This window comes from Haliotis asinina, chromosome 5 (assembly GCF_037392515.1).
Source record: "Haliotis asinina isolate JCU_RB_2024 chromosome 5, JCU_Hal_asi_v2, whole genome shotgun sequence".
Classification (NCBI taxonomy): domain Eukaryota; kingdom Metazoa; phylum Mollusca; class Gastropoda; order Lepetellida; family Haliotidae; genus Haliotis; species Haliotis asinina.
The window spans coordinates 38880028-38902148 of record NC_090284.1 but is presented as its reverse complement, the minus strand read 5'-3'; the positions used below and the strand labels follow the sequence as shown (position 1 = coordinate 38902148).

Below are 22121 nucleotides of genomic sequence, written 5' to 3'. Positions count from 1 at the left end.
CAAATATATATGCGTGAACTGAAAGAGGTCGCATAAGTTGGTTGCCATTAGGAGATTGTGTAGTAGACTCCAGTATATATAGACACCGCGTATAAAACAGTCTCGTCGCTGTGCCTGGTTGTAGACATGGTGCAAGCACACTCATGTGAAACGCACTGTGAAAAAATGTCCATGTGCAAGTCGTCATTCACCGTTAGTCTTATCGCGATTTGGCAGGACGTTCCTGCTCTAGATACGGTTATTAAAGGATACAGTCTCCTTGATGTGTAAAATAAGTGTGTGCTTATCAAGACTTTATTGTTAAGACTGTTCAAGTAAGCAGTATGCTTTTGTTCATTGCCAGATTCAGATTTAGTGATAAAAGAGTTTGTTTTTTTAGCACACTGTAACTACAGGAAACAATATCTGTGATAATGTTTCATATTTAATGCACAAAATATGTGCAATTCACTGCCAGTGTTGTGAGGAAGATCACCAATTAAAAATGACAAATTGATAAAAAAAATATAAATAACTTAATCCATTCACACATGTTGCGTGCAATTCTTTGAAAGTGGCAAATACTCAATTGCAATGTTCTAAACGCAATGCACAGAATGTAAGCATTTGTTGGAGGTGTTGTGACAGAATGTAACAGAATGATAATGTTGTGAGTACAGTGGCAAAATACTCAAAGCACAGACTTAAACATTCACTGTAGGTCGTATGACGGTATCGACTGTAGCAGAATGATAATGGCTGTGAGTACAGTGGCAAAATACTCAAAGCACAGACTTAAACATTCACTGTAGGTCGGGCGTATGACGGTATGACGTGTAACAGAATGATAATGGGTGTGAATACGGAGATAAATACTACTCAAAGCACTGAATGTAAACACTAATTGTAGGTGTTACAGAATGATATTGCTTGTGAATACACTGAATGTAACTGTTTGATCAGCATTCTAGAGACTGGTGAGTCTTTGTTAATAACTACGTTTTGTCTTTTTATTTATTGCATAGAGCGAGAGAATGTAAGCATTCACAGCAGATGTTATGACGCTATAACCTGTTACAAAATGATAATGGGCGTGCATGCACAGGAACGTAAACATTCACTGTATGCGTTATGACGTTACGATTCGTCAGAGGTTGATAATGTCTAAAAAGGTAGAAGGAAATGGTTAGATAGCCCACTATGTACTCCGTCAGCAATGCAAAACATATGTGGAATGGACCGTGGCGCTATGGTAGTGATGGTTTCAGAATGATAAAAGTCTAAAAAGTTAAAATAAAATCCTAAGTACTCAATACTACGTTGAAATGTAGAATTTTGTTTTTCCTAAAACACGAACAGTCAATTTTACGTCACGCGCGCTCTTGCACGTGACCCTGTCCTTCAACAACTAGTGCATGTAAAACGTCTACGTTGGCATCTTAATAAGGTCATTACAATGTTGTTTCAACAGAGGTCTCAGAAACTCAAGGGGATCTTTGTTTCAATGAGCAGCGTTAATGCGTTAACACTCGCCAAAGTAAACGACAGGCACATTTGAAACTTGAACCATTCCCAGCTTTTATTGCAAAGAATGCATTGTAAACAACACATCAACACGAGGACACATTTCAACAATACACACTGAAGACGTCAATTTAGTTATGTGAGCGTGAGGGCAACATCCTCAACATGTATTCCTTTTCGAAAAAAAGTTAGCAGCAAAGGGATATCTGCTAAGTAGTGCGAGGTAATTATGCCATTTTCATCTTTATGTATTTATCAGGTATACATTTTTTAAATTGTGAAAGTAGATACGATATAAATACATCATCATGGAAAAAATTGTTCACCAAACTTCTATTCATTCTTATATGTATATATATGGTTCCTCATTTAAAGGCAAAGTTAAAAATGGTGTTTACATCATTGTGCTAATATGAAATGATCTAATAAGTTTAAATATGTTTTAAATTATCCTTTTATCGCATGTAGTAATCATACGTCTTGAACACATAGACTGGAATGTCTCGTTAAATGAAATACTATTCATCTTACAAAGGCTTATACCAACTGTCTGTAAATGATATTCTTATGATATATGTTTCAGCATTATCACCTAACACATCGTGTTTGTATTATTCTTTATCATTCAATTGAACCTTTACTCTCATATGAATTACTGGTGGTAATTATTTACGTCGGACTCTATGGTTCCATTACACGATGAAAGATAACAGATGCACTGTAAAATGGTTGTGCAATGAGTTTGCATATGTAATGATATTACACTTCATTACATTAAATGCAAATTATTATTAGTCGTCGGAATATGAGATTGACATGCATTGAGCTTCGTACACCGTTGATTCACATACAAACACATAACGCACACATATTATAAACGCATAAACAGGAGATGTAAAGTATATAGTAGATATTTCAAAGATAAATAATGCACTTAAAAATTCGGTTTTTCATAACTTTTCATGACAATGTGAAATTACATAAATAAGCTACAAATATATAGTGTGTAGCACTGTTTGAACTGAGCATCTTGTATGCAGATAGTGATATATAAGTGTGTGCAATATTCTCACGTATCTTCCATATCGTAATTGAGCCACTGTTGGCTGACACAGTCAATTGTGAGTCGATCACCAACGTCAACACAACACATGTCGTAAATCGTTGACAAAAACAACGTCGGTCTCGTCACCCCTGGATTTGCAGGCACACACAACCCCTGCTCGAGTTGTCGCGAAAGGATGGATTTTTCAGAACCACTGAAAGGTTTGTCTTTGAAACAAATAAAAAACAAAACACATCCTAAACTCCACACATCAGAAGGTTTCGGATCGTAAGGAGCTCCTATAAGCACTTCCGGAGCCAGGTAGGGTCCCTGTCCCAAATACTCGTTGCACAGACGTAGCTTTCCGTCGTCGTCGTTGCAAGCAAATGCTTGTCCGAAATCACCCAGTTTCACAAATGTGCTGCTCATGAGGAGGACGTTGCTTGGATTAAGGTCCCGGTGTGCAATGTGACAGGAATGACAGTAACTCATGGCCGAAAGAAGCTGTCCAAAAATGTTTAAAACGTCGTTGTTTGACAAGAAGGTTTGCTCCTTTACGTATTGCTGCAAATTCCCTAGAGAGGCATATTCCATAATAATGCAGGCAACATGTTCTGTCAACACGAGGCTCTTCATTTGTATTATATGCCTATGTCGTAATTTCAATAAACACTGGATTTCGTTAAAAATGTATTCATCCTCTTCAATTGGACAACTGGACTGGATTTTCTTCAAGGCAAAGGTCCCACCAGAACACACCTGCGCTATCTTGAACACATTGCTGAAAGCTCCATAATCAATTTCTTTCACAATGGTATATCCTTCATCTTTAACTGCATCTATCCACAACTCATTGTTGGCGTCTCCCATTGTCAGTTCACGTACGGTATTGTGCAGTGTAATTCACCATGGTCCAGTAGTATACGCGAGCCAATACACAGTATCTCCTACCGCTTCAGGCGCAATGTGCCTTGGTAATGTCACTGACAATCGCTGTATGCAAGAATATGTTTGAAACATCACATTTGCTACTCACGAAGAAAAAAATCCAATGATTTATCCAGATGCGGCAAACACAGACCAGGCAAATTGCACAAAAATACCAACGAAAAAAATCCTCTGTGAGAATGAAATTCTCTATACCAGACCGGCTGAGATTCTCAAGCGTGTGGACGTCTGATTGAGTTCGCGAACCCAGAGTGACATGCAAAGCCTGGCACGCCTACCGAGCTGGAAGAGCGAATGCCTCTTGACAAACAGCAGAACGGCATTAGGTTCCTCTTGCCTCCTGCACAGCCAGATAAACCCTACATGTGATAGTAAGGGAGCACACAGGCCAGTTGCAGAGCCATGCTCGCTCACATATATATAATCTGCTCTCCCTGATAAGCTTAACGAACACAACACTTCCTATTTGTCTGGGCATCCACGTGACGGGACATTCAGCTAATCAGCCTATAATTCTCACCAGCTTGCTCCAGCCCGAGACCATTAGTAAACTGGAACCGTTTTTTCTCATTACAATCCTCCAATTATTTATGAATGTATTCCCATCCTGGGTTCATATCAGTTCTGGTAAAAACCAGACAGGAGATCATCTAACTAACAAGGATTTTCCTTCTGAAGTCCCGACCAGACGGTGCCTACCGGGACAACTGAACAACGTCCACGTGAGAGGTTGTCTTTGAGTAAAGTAAACCTTCGTAAACGTAATGACGTAAACGTATTTGCGGGCTTCATCTCCTACGGGGGTATATACCTCCCACTGCTAACACCTGGTGTAAGACAGCCCACTCTGTGAAAGGTTTCACCTGACGGTCGAGACGAGGTAACTTCAATCATTACTATTGTAACAGGTGTTAACAGGCTAATGTTGGTGAGTACCTTGTGAACACATTGTTCACCTGAACCCACAGGTTCGCCGTTTTATGGGAGTGTGGAATCCAGAGTCCGACTGTGATGTAGATGTACATGTATTCAGGATAGAGGAACTCCTTTATCCAAAAGATACCATTGCTAGTACATTTGCATTGATGAGCTCTTGATTTCGTTACAAAGTATAGTACACATACATGTGTATCTTTAATATTTCTTGCCATTCATAACAGTAAGTATACCGCCCTGAAACCCGAATATCCGCTTAAACGAGGTCCGGTGTTATGGGGGTTCACTCTTTATATTGCTCGTCATTGACTAAAAGGTCACAGAAAGCGTACTTTTTTCGGAATATAGGTAGTAAAGTGTTGACTCAAAACCAGGAAGGTAATCCAAGACAAAACCCCATTAAAATATTTGACGCAAATTTTTAATTGTTTGCATCAACCCAACTGGCAAATATGTGAAAACATGTAACAGCTTTGTTCATTCCCCATCACAGCACTTGTTTCTCTCGACAACATTCCATATTTTAAAATGTGGTGGCATGGTTATTCTTCACATTCCGATCCTTCACGAACAAGAGAAATGTGCAAACGGTAATAGGAAAAAGCGTGTTGTAAAAATAACATTTTAAAAGCTAAGAATCTTCACAGAAAAAATGAATGTAATACGCATCCGTTTCTGTAAACAATCAGTACCTATTGGTTTGCATCCTAACAGATAGGGAACACAAATGTAAATGATACTTACTCTCCGGGAAAATAGATTCTCGTCGTTTGCTGCCTAAAAACGCTAAGTGGCTTAATCAAGAAAGGTTTACGGCGTCCCGTTATTCTCTCTTCCCTAACGATTAATACTGCCCCTGTTATACTTTGCACTCTCCCTAAGCCAAGATGAAGTGGATGCACCGGAATCCCTTGGGTGACCCTGAAGAAATTCTGTGTTACTAACAGCAGTGAAAATTTTATGAAAGTTGCAAATACATGGAAGATTTATGGCAAATTTAAAACTTTAAAAGGATTACTGGTATATAAAAATGATTAATATATAAAGATTATATAAAGATTAAAAGCGGATTAGGTTGTGCATTGATTTTGGAACTGATATAACTACAGTATGGCTCACTATTTCAAAGTCTTCGTAGTCAGTATTTGACTGATACTTATCTGCCTTTTAAACTTTGAATTTTGAAATCCATAAATTTATTCAGGATTCTTGACTAGGTGGAAGTTTGATAAGTCTCTTTCATTTTTTTGAAAGCGCAGGAAAAATGTTCTCATTTATATCATGAGAAATTGGGTTTGTTTAAACGCACGTACGCGTCGGTATAGAATTTCAGTGGTGTATTCGTAGGAAGGCAAGTGTTTGGAGCGTGTAAATACTGGGCCACTCTCGTCCTATGTCCGACCACATGGATGTATTATTAAGGATGAAATGGATATACATGATATATGATGACATGGTGTTGTTGTACGGTATGTACGATACGACAAGGTGGGATGAACGGGGGAGGAAGTTTCGTATAATATGACAAAGTACATTGTAATGACCCTTATACCAAACCAAGGAGTCCATGCCAGCGACAACCTCCAGAAAGTCCATCTAATGAAATAATTTCTATAGACGTCCGATCGAAAATGAAATTAATCTACACACACGACATATTTATATCATCTCAAATGAATCTAAATTTCAACTGCGCTCAGTCGTAACTTCAGGTATATCACAGAGAATTCAATGCCAAATGAGAGATGTGCCATTCTGGGTAAAATGAAACTATTTCTGAAGTGAATTACTGGAGGCCAGCCACACTATTGAAAGCGTTTTAAGGAGGCAATATTGTTGAACATTTGAACGCATATTCTATAATACGATTACTGTACACAACGACAACGTCCGCTCTCATATGAACGCCATAATTAAACGTCGTTACAACTAACACTTATGGTCACAATATTAATAATAAGTGCACTTTTAAGAATATACGTTCCAGTTAACCAATCGACAAGAACGTGAACCTAAATTCTTAGAGAAAGCGTTCTGATCTTCATGCCCAAAGTTATACTGAAAACCTATTACGCTTCAACTGGCTCAACATATGCATTTTCTGTTTAGCCCAACTAAAGTATTATAACTTCATGTTTGTGTACCTGTTTTAGACACATGTATGATTCTTACATCATATCATAATCTTAACACTGCATTTACACAATACTTACTAAATTACATTCATTGTATAATATGTAATTTACAAAGACTAAACGTTCCTAAATTGATTAGGCATCTAAACGTCTCGAGTGTTAACCTACTTTATCAACAAAACTGTTTCCCTTTTTTAACAAGCATGTGCTTAATCTGAGCTAGAGCAGGCGTCCCGTTAAATGTTAAGCGTCTTTACCTCTGGTATTCTATGTGTTCTTCCCACGTGTTCATGTGAGCATGAACTATGAGTTCCTGATTTTATTATCACATTGTGCTTTCTCCTGAAGTCCGTGGCTACGGCAACAACACAAGCCCTTTGTTGATACTTGCCATGCCTTGGTAAGATAACTACGAGACTATGTGTCTAGAAATATCATTCGGAAACATGTAACAGCCTGGTAAGCTAGCATCCGTACTTGCCCTAATGAGTACGCATTTCTTAAAGCAATAAACGAAGTATGAAAGCGTTTAATCGTAACGAACATTTAACTTAGCTTATTATTTTTGAAACCCTATATGTTGAATCTCTGCTCAGTTTTCGCGATGTTTACTTTTTACCAGACTTTTGCACCTAATGCTTCTTAAACCTTTCAACACTCCATCTTCCTTGTGTCAGAACGGCGTTCCCGAGTGATGAACCAAATACAATTACGATAATTACAACAGCAAAAAACAACAGGGCCATTGAAGAACCATTGATGAACGAAGTTGTTGTAATGCCAACAGACTCCAATGGGGGGCAAATTGGGATTATTGTGGTTGTTCACGTGTGATGTTCAATGTTACGCATGGTGGTGTCGGGCGATGTCGAGACGAATGTCAAACCCAACGTCACTATAACGTACGGATCAGAGGCGATTACTTTTGGGACGTTTAATTTGTTCTTAAGGACGTCAATGCCAGTGCACAGCGTGCACAAATCGTCAATGCTAACCCCCAGCAGAACATCTAATGACCAACATTGAGCAGAGACCCTTTTCCCCTTGAACACGTCATGAGCATATTATGGAGACGTGTCCATCAACGTCACAGGTAACTGACCACGTTGTCTAAATTTCAACAGTGCTTCTAGGGGAAAGCACCGTGACGAGGAAGTTAAAGCGTCACGCCTAAAACCCGAGTTCGATTCCACACATGGCTACAATGTGTGAAGCCCATTTCTGGTGTTCCCCACCTTGATATCGATGGAATATTAATACAGACGGCTTAACATCATGCCCACTCACTCAAAAGGAACATGGAGCCTCATGTGTAGTGCGCCTCGTCGAGTAAATGATTATTTCACAAATTATTGAAGTATTACGCACTACTGGCCCACTGAATGTCAGAGATCTGCTCCTTCTTTCCTTAAGATCGTTGGTGGGCATGACACTTGATGCCATAACCCTAGACAGATTTCTAATGAGATCCAACTTCTACAGAATTATCACGCGACTATAACCAGACACAAATAACAATCTTCGAAATTTCGAACATTTCTCACTTTTGTAAGAGCTTCAAGTGTTTAACTATTACAGTTTCAAAACAAACCAAACTAAATGTTTATTCAGATTAATCACACATCCTTAAACAAATTTTGACGAATACCCTCTTCCACTGAATCAATACTGTCGTGCAATGAACAAGTGAGAAAATGTGCATGTTTACAAAACTATTAAGTTACCCGGATGGCTTGTTTACTTTCTCGTATCATCCCGGTATAGCCCGAGTGATGCCTCCCACAGCCTGAAGTGTGGCCTGACCTTGTGCTGTCATGCTTTTGCTCATCGAGAAAGATGTGTAAGAGTAAACAAACAGGCACATGCCCTACCTGTTAGTTTCGTGTCTGCTTGATGGTTTATTTTCAACACTAACCAAGGTGAAGAGCCTTTGCAGGTTTATCAAAGTCTTTCGAGAGGGTTCCTTTTATGAGATCACTTTCATCCAGCCAAAATAAACCTCTCTGTTATGTAACTGTTATGCGTAAAGTACGTTTCCAGTGTTCTACCAATGTGTGGCTGAAGTGTTACGCCAAGGACCTGCTACAACCATTTAACAACAAGACGGGCTGTGTAAAGGATAATTATAGCTATTTATGTGAAATTAGGAACCCATTCATACTTAATGACTTGGTGTAGTGATGATGATTTTTATGGAGACACATGTACAATGTGAATGCCCCCACCCCGTCTAAAATATAGGTACAACGTAAGTGACTCCCTCCCCCTTAGATGTCATGTACAAAAGCAATGCCCCCAATCCCTTCCCATATAATTTTAGCATAATCTTTTCATATTTTTATGTACAAAATTGCAGACCTCTCTAGCACTTTTGTATGACACACTACCTCCCCAGAACGAAATGGGTGCCTCCTCCCTTCTCTTTGAAATCATCATCCCACCCCGACATCACAGCCATAATGTATGAGCAGTCACTTATTAATATTTAATATTCTTGGAATTTGCTTTGGACGTTTTTCTTATATAAACACATTAGGTTAAAATAATGAATGCTGGGTACACATATTCTTGATTGCATATTTTCAACATTTAAACGTTTATGTTTTGCTGTCAACATATCACATGAAATACTCTTATCCGCCCTCCATTCATTTTTAAAGGTTATTCTAGTTTGACTATAGTCCTGTGTTTTGGATGAAAAACCTCGTCTTGGTCAAACCTAATAAGCCGACTTAGTGAAAGCAGACTTACTATTCGGTGAGCTATTTAACGTTTACACGTTAGAGGTCTTATTTTCCAATTTAAATGTTCTTCATCAAAAACGTAAGAGAAAGTAAGTATAGTAATCGCGTATGTGGTCTATACATACTATTTCATACACTATACATAGACAGTTTCGTCCTTTTCTTTCATGAGGTAACACGAATCAACATACTCGTTTAGAGATTGAAAGAAAACCAAAAATTGCCTTACGGACTGAGACTTGTGCCAACATTTGCATGCCGGAAATGACTGAATCCGTTCATCCAAACACAACCTGTTTACAGAAGCTTGTGATAATAATCACCACTTACCATCACAGTCTGGATTCTTATGTTTGATCCTGAAGTGTACCATCAGGAATGGAATGACAAGGGACGCGTGTGCTGCTCGCGGTTCTTCAGCCTAGAAAGTGCGTTATTCCTTCATGAACGACTTTTTGTCATTACTAAACTGCCATTTGACACACAGGGAAAACGAAGGGAGTTGCTATTGGAGGGGACAATGGGTTGTGGTTTCAATGGGCAAATAATTGTCTTAAGTAATTCTTTAAAATATAATAAATATTCTTTTAAAATAAATAAAGAAATTGTCTATCTAAAACCAAGTGTACATTACTTAAATGTGAAACCAGAAAAGAATATGTTTACGTTTTGCATCTTACAGTAACACTGTCAACAGTCTTACTAACATTTCTCTACACATGCACTTTCAGGAACAAGAAGGTTCTGTATCTGGTGTTTACGCACAATGACGATTTAGTGAAGATCTAATAGTTGTGTGTATTATGAAGAACAATTTCAGATACCCTCATAGATGATAGTTAGATGTGTACCCCAAACATTCAACTCCATTTGACCTTATCTTGTTCAAGTGTTCCCATGTCGGTAATAGTGTTTGGTATCCAAAAGAATGTTGGATAGATATATGTGCTTCTCAATGCTTGAACGAAAATAAAACCTTGGCAGTTGTCTGCATATGTATTGAGATTTATACCTGTCAGGTGATATCTGGGAAGAGTAAAACGCCTAACGGATTACCTCCAGATATGAAGTACATGCCAAAAGAATAAAAAGTAGACTTACAAAAGTTTAAATGACTGAAACTCAGAGCCAACTTGAAATATGTTCTTCAACAATCGACAGCGTGTCGAGATCGTAAATCTTCCCTTTTTGCATACCTTGTATCATGTATGGCTAGCTGTCATTCACAGATTCCGATCTTGTGAACATGGCCATCCTCAGAAGTTAATATTAAAACATCAATTCATCTAGAATAGGGGTGATGAGGTAGCCGAGTAGTTTAACCGTTGGCTCATCACACCGAGGACCGGGGTGCGAGTTCCCCCATGGGTACAACATGTGAAGCCCATTTCTGGTGTCCTGATTTGCTGGAATGGGCTAAAAGCGGTGTAAAACCTCACTCATTCACTCGCTCATTTGAAAATGTTTGAGTCAAAACATGACAGTCACGCCAAACCCTTCAACAGGGATTTGTTTTCATCATTCCAAAACGATATGTACACTCGCGTGGACCTAAAGATATGTTCGGAATAAGCATGCTAAAACTGTGGTAATGAAATGTAAGAAATGTTTATTCAAGGATAAGTTGTTTTACCCTCCAGCCTTCTCTCATACGGGCTGGTTCAGGTACGAGTACATGTATACTGTACTTACCAACATATGATGCGTCACAAACACAGCGCAAAGCTACTTTTTATCATGACTTGTTCTATAAATAGTAGGATAATAAGTTGAGTCTCTGCCATTACATTTCTTTTCGCTAAGATGATCAATAATTATGCTGGCATAAAGGCAATTTCAGGTTTTTCAATACACGTTCGACGTACTTATGAAAGTAACTATTTTCCAAGCCACTAAACCTTCACTGACAATCCGATCCGACTTCTTTTCAAAAGATAAACCTAAAGCTTCCGGATAGCCCGATGGATGATGGGAGATAAATGAGAAAGGCCGTGCGCACGTGGAAAGTGCTTTCAGCAATCACCATGACAAATGGAAACACCATAGCCATGAGGCATTTCCAGGTGTCCATGACACGTCTTCACATGAGGCATAGGATCGTTTCATACCGTGTTGTGTGTAAGGTATGTTGCTGGGAAAGCGTGTAATTATGACTGGTAGGAATGCTATGTTTGTTGGATATATTTGTATTATGCCTGTAATTACTATGCAGTTTGTAACGACTGGGTACACATGATAATAAACAGTTTTGTTAATGTTTTGTTCTGAACGAGTTCTGTTAATACTTGTACATATACTTGGAGGTTTTCCATATTTGCTAACAAAGACGTACGGGGCAAATCATTTTACCAAATATTATTGATATCCATGTCAAATATGGAACATGCATCCTTAACTACACAGTAAGGATAAACAGATTTTGCAGATCCTCCGAGTAAACATGACTAAATATATATGCAGACACAAAGTTTAACATTCACATGTGTTTACCGTGTGTGTTGTACTGTGTGTAAACAGCAAGCAGATCTCCCTGCGTTGCCCGATCGCGACTTGTCAGACTATGATTATCGGTGTAGACCCTTTTGCTTGTGCAACATCTCGTAAACTTCACTCTACCTGAACCCGGATGGCGTATTATTTGGGCAATCCCAGATGTATTTGACTCCTTCTTATTACCAGTTCTAACCCCAACTATGGGTTCGAATTTTCGAAAACATCTTTCGATAGCATACGGCATATAAGAACAGGAAAACAACACAATGAGATTATTATATGATACCAATAGCCTAACATTTAAGTGCTTGCCATTTACATTACGTAACACGTCAGTGTTCAATGCACGTACATCGTAACGTGTTGATTCGTAAGTTGAATCTAAAAGGTTAACTGTAATCACTTCGTAAGAGAACGAGGTGTGAAACCAACAAAAACAAACTTATATTTAACAATTGTATTCTCAAATCAAGTAAGATCACTACTACATACAAATCAGTAAAACTCTAGCACTGAGGCAGTACAAATTCGAAATTGTCCCTCTATGTAGTACACGTCTTAACATATTGCACCACTGCCCCTAATTGACAATCTGCAATGTTTTACTGAACAATACGATATTCTTGGTATTTAAAGGTTTGTAGAATATTATGGTCAGATCAAACCAGCACAATGTGGTATTAAGCCGTGTTGAAAGTAAAACTACAAGCCGAGTCGGGAAAACTACAAGCAGGCACACACGCGCACGCAAGCGCACACTCACGCATACAGACATGCGAAAGTCGTTACGGGTAAGTGAATGAGTAAAGATTTAAAGTCACGTCGGCAATATTTCAGCCATATCGTTTCTAAAACAAATTCTATATTCCTGATAAATACACGTAACTTATAAAGATCTGTCAGCGTAGGACGGTAAAAGTACTAGGTTATCACATGAGTTCAAGCTATACAACATACATCTTTCAAAGTACTTTAAAACAAGTATTTTGGACAATACACCGTAACATTGGGCTATTTGTCGACAACAACTGAAAGCTGGTTACCATACTATTGTACATGGGGACATACTTTAACGGCTGAAGTCGCTATCAGGGCGCAATAAGAATGAGCGCAACGTTAAAGCATTTGACTGATAACTTAAAAGATATGTGTGAACGCATTCTTCTGAAAAGTTTTCAAATTGATGAAAACGTCGCTTTAATGCTCCGATTATATGCCTGTCCAGATGCCAAGACTTTTGTATATGCATCGCACAGGCGTTGCAGACACGTCACTGATTTAGCACCGCCAAGCTATACATAGCCACATCATGGGATACCGCTTGCTGTCCATTCTCACATGAGTAAAGTTGTGCTGACAGGCAATACCTATAGTCCGTCTGGCTAAAAAGCGGACCGATCAGTTGCAATGTAACTCGAAAACGAATAAGCATAAGATACTCAATGAAACGCTGATCACAATCAAACCATCTACCAAATATGTGAGTTTTTTTGCAGAATATTTGTCTTAAGAATAGAAAGGTTGAAAATAAACTATCATTAAAATACTGACAGTTCACTGTTTATTGCAGGAAAGGCACAGCCAGGTGTTGGAGAAGCCGAGAAAGTTAGCTATGTATTCTTTAACCTGTGCTGTACTGTCTCCATGCTTTCTCGCATACCTGGCTGTCCCTTTCTCTACGCTCCTCCCAATATTCTGCAAAAACCTCAGAGAGTTGGTATGGAGTTCTGATTATGATCAGCGTTTCACTGAGTATGTGATGTTTATTAGTTTTCGAGCTAGACTGCAACTCATCGGTCCACTTTGAGCCAAACGGACGATAGCAGTAACCCAGGCTGAATATTTTCTTATGCAATATTTATTCCGCAACCGGAAGTGGTTCCGCTGCAACCGGATGATCGAGCTGCCAAACCACAAAAAGTCTCGACAGTGAGACGTTGCATGTAATATACATATGTAATAATAAATCTCTCGTTAATGACGTTTCTTTATGGGCTAATATGAGGGGTTAAATGAATTGTTTTGTGTTGCAAACATTCCTGTGCAAGGGTTTTCATAATTCATTTGAGGTTGGGAGTGGAGTCACTTTGAAAAGCATGATTTCAGTTCTACGTTTCCGTTGCCAGACAACACTGCAGGAAGACTGATCCGAAGACCGGTAAAATGTATACATACTTTAGATACTAGTCTCCACTCTCGGGTGAGTGAGTGAGTGAGTTTAGTTTTAAACTGCACACAGTAATATTCCAGATATATGGCGGCTGTATGTAAATAATCGAGTTTGGACCAGGCAATCCGGTGATTAACAGCATGGTCTGCGCAATCGGGTCTCCTCTCTCGAAATAAATTATTTAATCTAATGTTACGGAACACTTAATATATTGTTTGTAAGTGATCAGCTGGTCCTGTGCCAGCTCATGTTTTCCTAACAACCTGGACAATGATGTAGAAATGATGTTAACGGCTGCCTTGAAAAGCGTTCGGCTGTAGGCAAGCGAGTGAACGAGTTCGATTGTATGAAGGTTCAAGCAAAATCCAGCATTATCTAGGCGGGAGTATCTCCATGACCCATTAAGGTTGTCATGATGTCACAGATTTGTGCTATAATAGCTTATAGCTAAAAGTGGAACAAGTCGAGGTCAAATTACCACTTTACCGAATCTCCTCAGCACACAGACCACGGACCACGCTCCTCAAAGACAATCAAACCAATAACCAGTAGATCCTGTTACGTGTAAGGTAGGTACTTTGTGTCGGCGTCCCTGTTTAACGTTTATGTTGAAGTTGATGATATGATAATATGATATGGGCGTATACTTTTCATAACTTACAATTAATCAATTGTTTTCCTTTTCGCACTCATTTCTGTGCACAAAGAACAGTATATGAAAAAACTTAACAAAAAATAATAGGAAACTATTCACACAAACACTATGAAGCCAATCACACTAGAACACTTTTTTCCTTTGTAACGGACCAGAAAACGTAAATATTTATGCTAACAAGATTTTAAAAATAGGACAACAAAACATTTCCCTAATACGAAATACAAACAAGTGCACTTTCGGTTTTCAAAGGAAAAGTGAAGCCCGGCAGGGCTAGGGCACAGAGGTTATTTAGACTTGGTGCATAACAGAAGGTAGAGTGTATCCTGCTACATCTGCAATGCCGTCTGGTTCTTTCTGCATGTAAGTTATTGCTGATGTAAATATAGAAATATCATTAATGAAACGGTGTCAGGTTCCATGCCAGCTCGGTTGTTTACTTCTTGGTTTGAGGTAAATGCAGAAAGTTCGTTTCCCTGTTTATGTGTCTTCGGTGTCCTTATTAAGGGAAGTACAAGAAGTGACTTTCCAGTACAGGTTCTAACACCGTTATCAAGGAAGCGGTAAACAGAGTATGGACTGATAGCCACATGTATGCAAGTGTTTTACAGTCGATTGGATTAAAGTAGCAATAGCGTGGGGAAGCCAGTTAATTAAATAGCTGTTAATACCAGAATATAAAACACGCCAAGAAGTGAATCCGGTAATATGAGCTAACTAATTATGACTGATGAGATTCGTTAATGAGTTGATGGTGAAAATGAGATATGATTAATAAGCTTGATCACGGTTGATTGATCATTGGAGTTTAGGAGTTTTCTCATTTTGAAATCTTTGGTTGTTAGCGTTTTGACGTTATCTTACTGGATTTTGGATGTGAATCATCTCGGATATGGTCTTATAAGGTCTACTGTTGTCATGGCTATGTAACCTTAAAATATAGATGCAGTTTTCAAGGAACAACAGCGTCAAAAACACCATCAAAACCTAATTGAAAAAAAAAACATCAACACTGTCATGTTACCATACATGGCATGCAAAATTGCTGATGTGATGTGAAACAATATTCAAATACCCACTGACGATATCCAGTTACACGGTCTCAATCGTATCGTGCACCTTGTGATTATAATAGCATGTCGCCATGATCCTATCCACCTTTAGCAGAACAATAAATGGTTTTGCCGTTTTCAGTTCTTGGCATGAAGACTCAATGTCTAGGCTGTGTAGAAAAACTGAACGATTGCATAAGTGTGTGTTTCCTTTACATTGTAGAGATCCATTCCTACTAGAACTCAACCATTCAACGCACCGTAGAGATACGTACTTAGTGCGAAACATCTGAAGAAACCTGCCCCGCTACGTTCACAGGTCATCGTCTGGCAACTACACATGAAGGGGTTTCTGTAGAAAGTATTCTTGTCAGTGAATGAACCAAAGTTACCGTTATTCAGATCACCTAAATTGATATGTACCTGACCATATGTGGAATAGGAATTCAGGTAATTTGTCTAATGTCAAACAGTTCGAAGCGAATCTTAGCTTTCATTACTGAAACTGAGAACCAACACGTACTGAGAGCACAGGTAAACAATCTGGTAACATAGTTTAGAGCAACTGCGCTGAGCGACTTTCTTATGTGAGCAATGCATTTAGGTTTCTCAAATATCACTTGCACCTTCCTAACTCTTTATCATCAATATGGAATCGACAGCGGAATATATACTGGGTCAAAAGAGAAACTTCACATTCTTTCTTCAGGGCACTATGAAAGAACAAGAGAAGGTAAGATGGTTAATTTGTTATTATTTCATTGCTGAGATCTGTGTGATGTACTCGATGCACTGACAGTGCCATAATCAGTTCCATTAGGCTACATCGCCGTTCCAAAACATGGGTATACAGAATGTCACAAGAATAAAAATTCGAAATTTCTTAGTTCAATATTGTGTATGGCCGCTCCGCGCATTCACCAGTGCCAAACACAGTCTTCTCATCGACTACCTGATGCTTGTGAACACATGGTTGGGGATTCTGCGCCATCGCTCACGCAAGGCAGAGCGAGGTTCCTGCAAATTGAGCTTGGTTCCTAGGACCACGAGGCCTTCTCCCAAGTGCATCCCAGACGTGTTCTTTTGGATTAAGGTCAGTGGACCTTGATGGCATGGCAGTCCATGACGTTTATTCCAGCGTTTTGAAGGAAATGTCGTGTCAACATCGCGGTATGCGACAGAACATTATCATGCTGGAACTGTAGATCTGGGCCATGAGCCGCCATGAAAGGAACAAATTCAGGGGTGAGCACCTGGTCGCGGTAAGCAGCAGCTGTGCGGTTTCCACGGATGACCAGAAGTCGGGAACAGTAGTTCCCACAGAAAGCACCGCACACCATGCAACTTCCACCTCCGGCTCTGTCGACTTCATGTACACAACATTGGGCTTACCGTTCACGACGTCGTCTCCAGACTGCAGTCTGCAGTCATGCCTGCAGTCCGCGAATCTGAGGGTACACCTGGATTCATCGATAAAGACGACTCGATTCCAGTCTCTCTGGGTCCGTCGGAGGTGACGTTGGGCCCACAGCAAACGTTGACGTTGATGAAAAGCGTCAGTATTGGCCCACGATATGGATTTCGAGAATGGAGATTGGCAGATTGTAATCGATTTCGAATGGTCTGTGAGGACGGTCGACTCTAAATATTTCAGCCCTGGTTCGTGTAGCCGACAGAAATCTGTCACGCAGATGACGTAATACGATTTGACGGTCTTCTGCCCGCGGACGACCCGACACTGGGCGATCAGAAGTGGTGCCAGTTTGTTGTAGACGACCTCGCAAGTCATACACAGTACGACGGCTGCATGCCATTGCTCTTGTGACGTCACTAACTGATCTTTGCGCTTGCAACATGCCAACTGCACGTTCACGTTGCACATTTGACAATCATGGCATTTAAAGTACCGTTAGAACTGTGGTTTAAAGTGATTTTTCTTGAGTCCAATATAAACACGTGCAAACGAAGAAAACTTCGATGCGAAGATCACGTGATCGACTGCACGTGCAAAACCTGATTTAGCACTAACGTCAATATCCATCGTCGGTTTTGAGTGGGTTTTGCTAACGTTTTTTTCTAGAGTCGAAAGATAGGGATCCCATTTCGGATACATACATGCATCATCAGAAAAAAAATATTCATTATTTTTAAAAATTACATTTTGTGAAGTCAGTAGATTCTTACTTTAATGTAATGGGCACTTTGTAAACTGTTTGAACAAACAAAACCATTAAAGGTTTCTGAGTGTTTTAAGTTTCATTGTACAGTCAACAGTTTTACAAACGCCTGTGGACGATGGGCTTGCGTTGAAGCGTTGGCTTGTCACACTGAAGACCTGGATTTGATTCTCCACACGTGTACAGTGTGTAAAGTCCATTTCTGTTGTATCCCGCTTCGGTTGTTATTGCTAGAACATTGCTAAGAGCGGCGCAAAACACTCTCACTCGTCGGAAAACTTTGGCATAGTTTGGTTCATGTCTCATTTGAAACATATGCAATACATATCACGGATGTACGAAACTTTCTCAACAGTTGGTACAGTTCATCACCAATATATACCGAACACCTCCAATACTGATTTCGTCTTCAGCCTCTTCTCACCCAAGTTGGTTAAAGTACTTGAATAATGTACTTGACGGTCTTCACAGCTCCACAAAATCAGCAGGGAGTTCTTTTATAATTAGTCGTTATTGCAATAACACTGGTTTAGAAAACTGACGAACTTTAAGGCTGATATGGACATGCTTCGAATATATTCGCTGTGCTTGTAGTTATATCCGAACAAAAGCCTGTTACTCTTCTGTACCTAAATTCTTTTAAATTACTGGATAATATCGATGGTATTTACACTAAATATACCGTTCAAAAGTCACATGGATACATGCTTCCCCATGGTAAGCATTCGTCCGGCATGTACAGCGTCCACAAAGAACTTTTCACCCATGAAGGTCCGAGGTAGAATAGGCCTTCAGCAACCCAAGCTTGCCATAAAAGGCAACTAAGCTTGTCGAAAGACTAACTGGATCGGGTGGTCAGGCTCGCTGACTTGGTTGTCATAGGTCATCGATTCCCAATTGCGCAGATTGATGCTCATGCTGTTGATAACTGAACTGTCTGGTCCAGACTCCATTATTTACAGACAGCCACCATATGGGTGGAATATTGTTGAGTGCATATAAACCCATACACTCACTCACCCACAAAGAACTTTTCACACTTTTTTCTCAAAGATTAAAACTTTGGGAGTAAATCATAGTTATCCACAGCTTCCGGAAAAAGCCCAGTGCTTGCTAGAAGAAATCACAATCTCGTGACACGTGTGGGAAGTACGTGCAGCTATCCTGATGGCAGATAAAACCGATGCACATGTCGTTACCACTCTGTTGTGTGTTGTGCATGTTGCAAGTAGCTCAGCTCAGTAGGAACGCTACGCCTGTCGTATTGTCGCACCATATCTGTTGTGCGATTTGTAAGGCTAAATAAAAAAATAAAATCTTTCTCGAGCATCAGCGAGTGACTTTTGTATGTGCAGGTGCCAATATTTTACTGGCATTAGAAAAAATAATTTTGACTTTGCCGCGTCCAGATTATTAATAAGAATGAATGTATGTAAGAACGAGTGCGGCTGAATCAACAACTTATTAACACGTGCTAAGCTTTCCCAGCTGTGTTTCTGAGAGAGAAAAAAATAGAAAAAGTGTTCATCACTTATTTTTCCATCCAACATTTTAGATTTTTTTTAAATGTCCTACAGCCCTCGTCCCTTTTGACGATGAATATATGTGTCGTTCAGCTTACTTGTGTTGCATCTTTTTTACCTCTTTTCCAGAGAGCGGAAGGTCGCGGGTTCGATTCCCGGCCGCGTCATACCGAAAGACATTAAAATGCGTCACTTGTGGATCCCTGCCTGGCTCTCGGCATTAATGGGTACAAGAAGGACTGGTCAACTCTGAGTGAGCACAATGTGTCTGAGTTTGGTATTTATGCTTACCTGCAGCATGGTATCTCGGTAAGTCAAAACTATAAAAAAAGAACCAGCGTAGTCTTGGCTGGTTTTACTGCACCTCACCGTTTCTGTTAAGAGCTGTTAACGTTAACATTTCTGGTTAAAAAAATCCAACCTGTGGACGGATGAAGTTATGTTCCCAAAGCACCGTGATGGAACAGATGAAAGACAACACACATCTGTGAGTCTTTTCTTATTTTTGTGGAAAGCTATGTGTATGAATGCATATATATGTTTTGGCACAAAGCCTTCACAAATACTCATTATGCAAAGGCTAAATACCCGCATGTTCGTGTGGAGCTTGAGTTTAGCATGTGAACACATTATCGTCGTTTCAGGCTGTCCTACCAAGCATATGCAGATGTATTTGATAGTTGGATTTAACCGATCTTCAAAACCAATGCCCCCTTATTATATACAATATACAATATCTCAGCTACAATAACACCAACGATGTATGGTTGAAACCTGACACATAAACCAATACATTCAATCCACTTGCGTTTTGGATTAGTCATCTTGATATCCAAATAAGGCACGTCCATTACTTAGTCATTGATAATCTAATCTGTAATTGGTGGATGTCATTTCTATATCAAGGTAACGTGATCCTATCCACCTTTAGCAGAATAATAAATGGTTTTGCCATTTTCAGTGCTTGGAATGAAGACTCAGTGTCTTGATATAGTAGTAAAACTGAAGGATTGCATATATGTGTATTTTCTTTACATTTTAGAACTCAATCCTTACTATAGAACTCAATCATCCACATCTCAACCACAGAGAGACGGCAGAAATACAAAATTTACGTACCTGTGGAAATGATAAGCACATATATAATACAAACAAGAGCGACGGTAGATATTTCATGCCCTAAGTCGTTGCCGGTTGGTAACACATGTTATGGTTGACGGTGCTTTTATGAATTGACGGGATTTAAAATGTGTGGAAAATGATCTCTGTCGACATTGCGATTTTTCAAATAACGTCGATACAAAGAAAAAAATCATACTTAACCAAGCAAGACATGACGCGTCAATTTCTAATTTGACTCATGTGTGTCAAAAAGGACGAGGTAGGATAAGGCCTCTACTTAGTCCAGTGGAAATGTCAAATTATATAACTGACACATCACAGTACTGTTTAATTCTTGACTCACAAAGGTCCCACAAAGTCTCCGCACTGTGGCCACTTTCTTGCAATGGATTTGACAAAAATGAACATGCAGTTTTTATGAATATATTAGAAGGACGAAAAATGAATAGAAAATATAAAAAACACATGATTTTAACTCACTCGCCCATGGGCCGGTCCAGCTCATTTGACTTATTTCGGCTAATTTAGACGGATGTTAAAATCGCTCCCATGAGCGAAATAGCTTTGAATATTTACTTCTTCTCTAAATACATGTTTTTGAGGTTGTAAATAAATGAATGGATGTTTATAAGTATCATAACACAAAGTTCAACTCATTTTTACTACATTTGGCTATTTAGAGCGATATTTAAAGCTCGCCCATGTGCGAAAAAAAACAACATTTGGTCCATGAGTGAGAATATTTACTCTTACTCAAAACACGTGTTTTCCCATGTTTTGGAGATTGAATATGAATTAAAGTATGTTTATAAGTATCATGACTCAAACTTCAACTCATATTGACTAAATTTATAACTTAATTAAATGATAATTTATTATTAATTCATTACAACTTATAAGGACATAAACATTAGGAATACAAATGCAAAGGTTGATAATTGGTATTTGTTTTCTTTCCTTCATATTTATTATGCAGACTTACGTGCGTGTGAGGCTTTTTCTATATAACAGAAAACAACCGATTATTTTACAAGATATGAGTGCGTGACCCAACATGACTTCTCAAATCTCTGTATCTTTGTGCATACTAACGTCATCTATATGTATCCCTGGAAACGTACCTTGTGCCACAAACATGCTCATATTCATGTATTGACAAAATGCTTGCTTACAACTCTGAGATGAGCCTTTGCGACAAAGGGTATCTTGACTTGCACATTTGGTAATGATGTGTGTGTGTGTGTGTGTGTGTGTGTGTGTGTGTGTGTGTGTGTGTGTGTGTGTGTGTGTGCCATTCATATGCAAAAATGAAATGGACGAATCCTTGCTCTGAATAATGTGAAAATATCTAACACCGTCATAACCAAATCAAATCACACATTGCCCCTTCCTTGATGTATTATATAACTCTCAATCGCCTCGTGATCCTGTTTAATGGCGGCCAAAGTCGATGGACGGTCTGGTAGGCAAACACTGACAATTGGCAGGAGTTCCTTGTGTGTAGACTTTTGTTGTTGTTGTTTTTCTTTTGTTCCGTTTTACTGTTTTCTTTGTTTCTTTGGGATTGGGGATTTCTTAGTTTTTATATAATATTATACTCAAACACAAACCCTATTTG

At 39.2% G+C, this 22121-nt stretch overlaps 1 protein-coding gene across 1 annotated transcript; it reads right to left on the bottom strand.

Annotated features, from left to right (window-relative positions):
• Positions 1 to 1539: 1539 nt before the first annotated feature.
• LOC137284140 (testis-specific serine/threonine-protein kinase 1-like) lies at positions 1540 to 3794 on the bottom strand. The gene has a single exon (XM_067815827.1). The coding sequence runs from the start codon at positions 3416 to 3418 to the stop codon at positions 2573 to 2575; it is 846 nt and encodes a 281-aa protein (XP_067671928.1). The 5' UTR covers positions 3419 to 3794; the 3' UTR covers positions 1540 to 2572.
• Positions 3795 to 22121: the final 18327 nt, after the last annotated feature.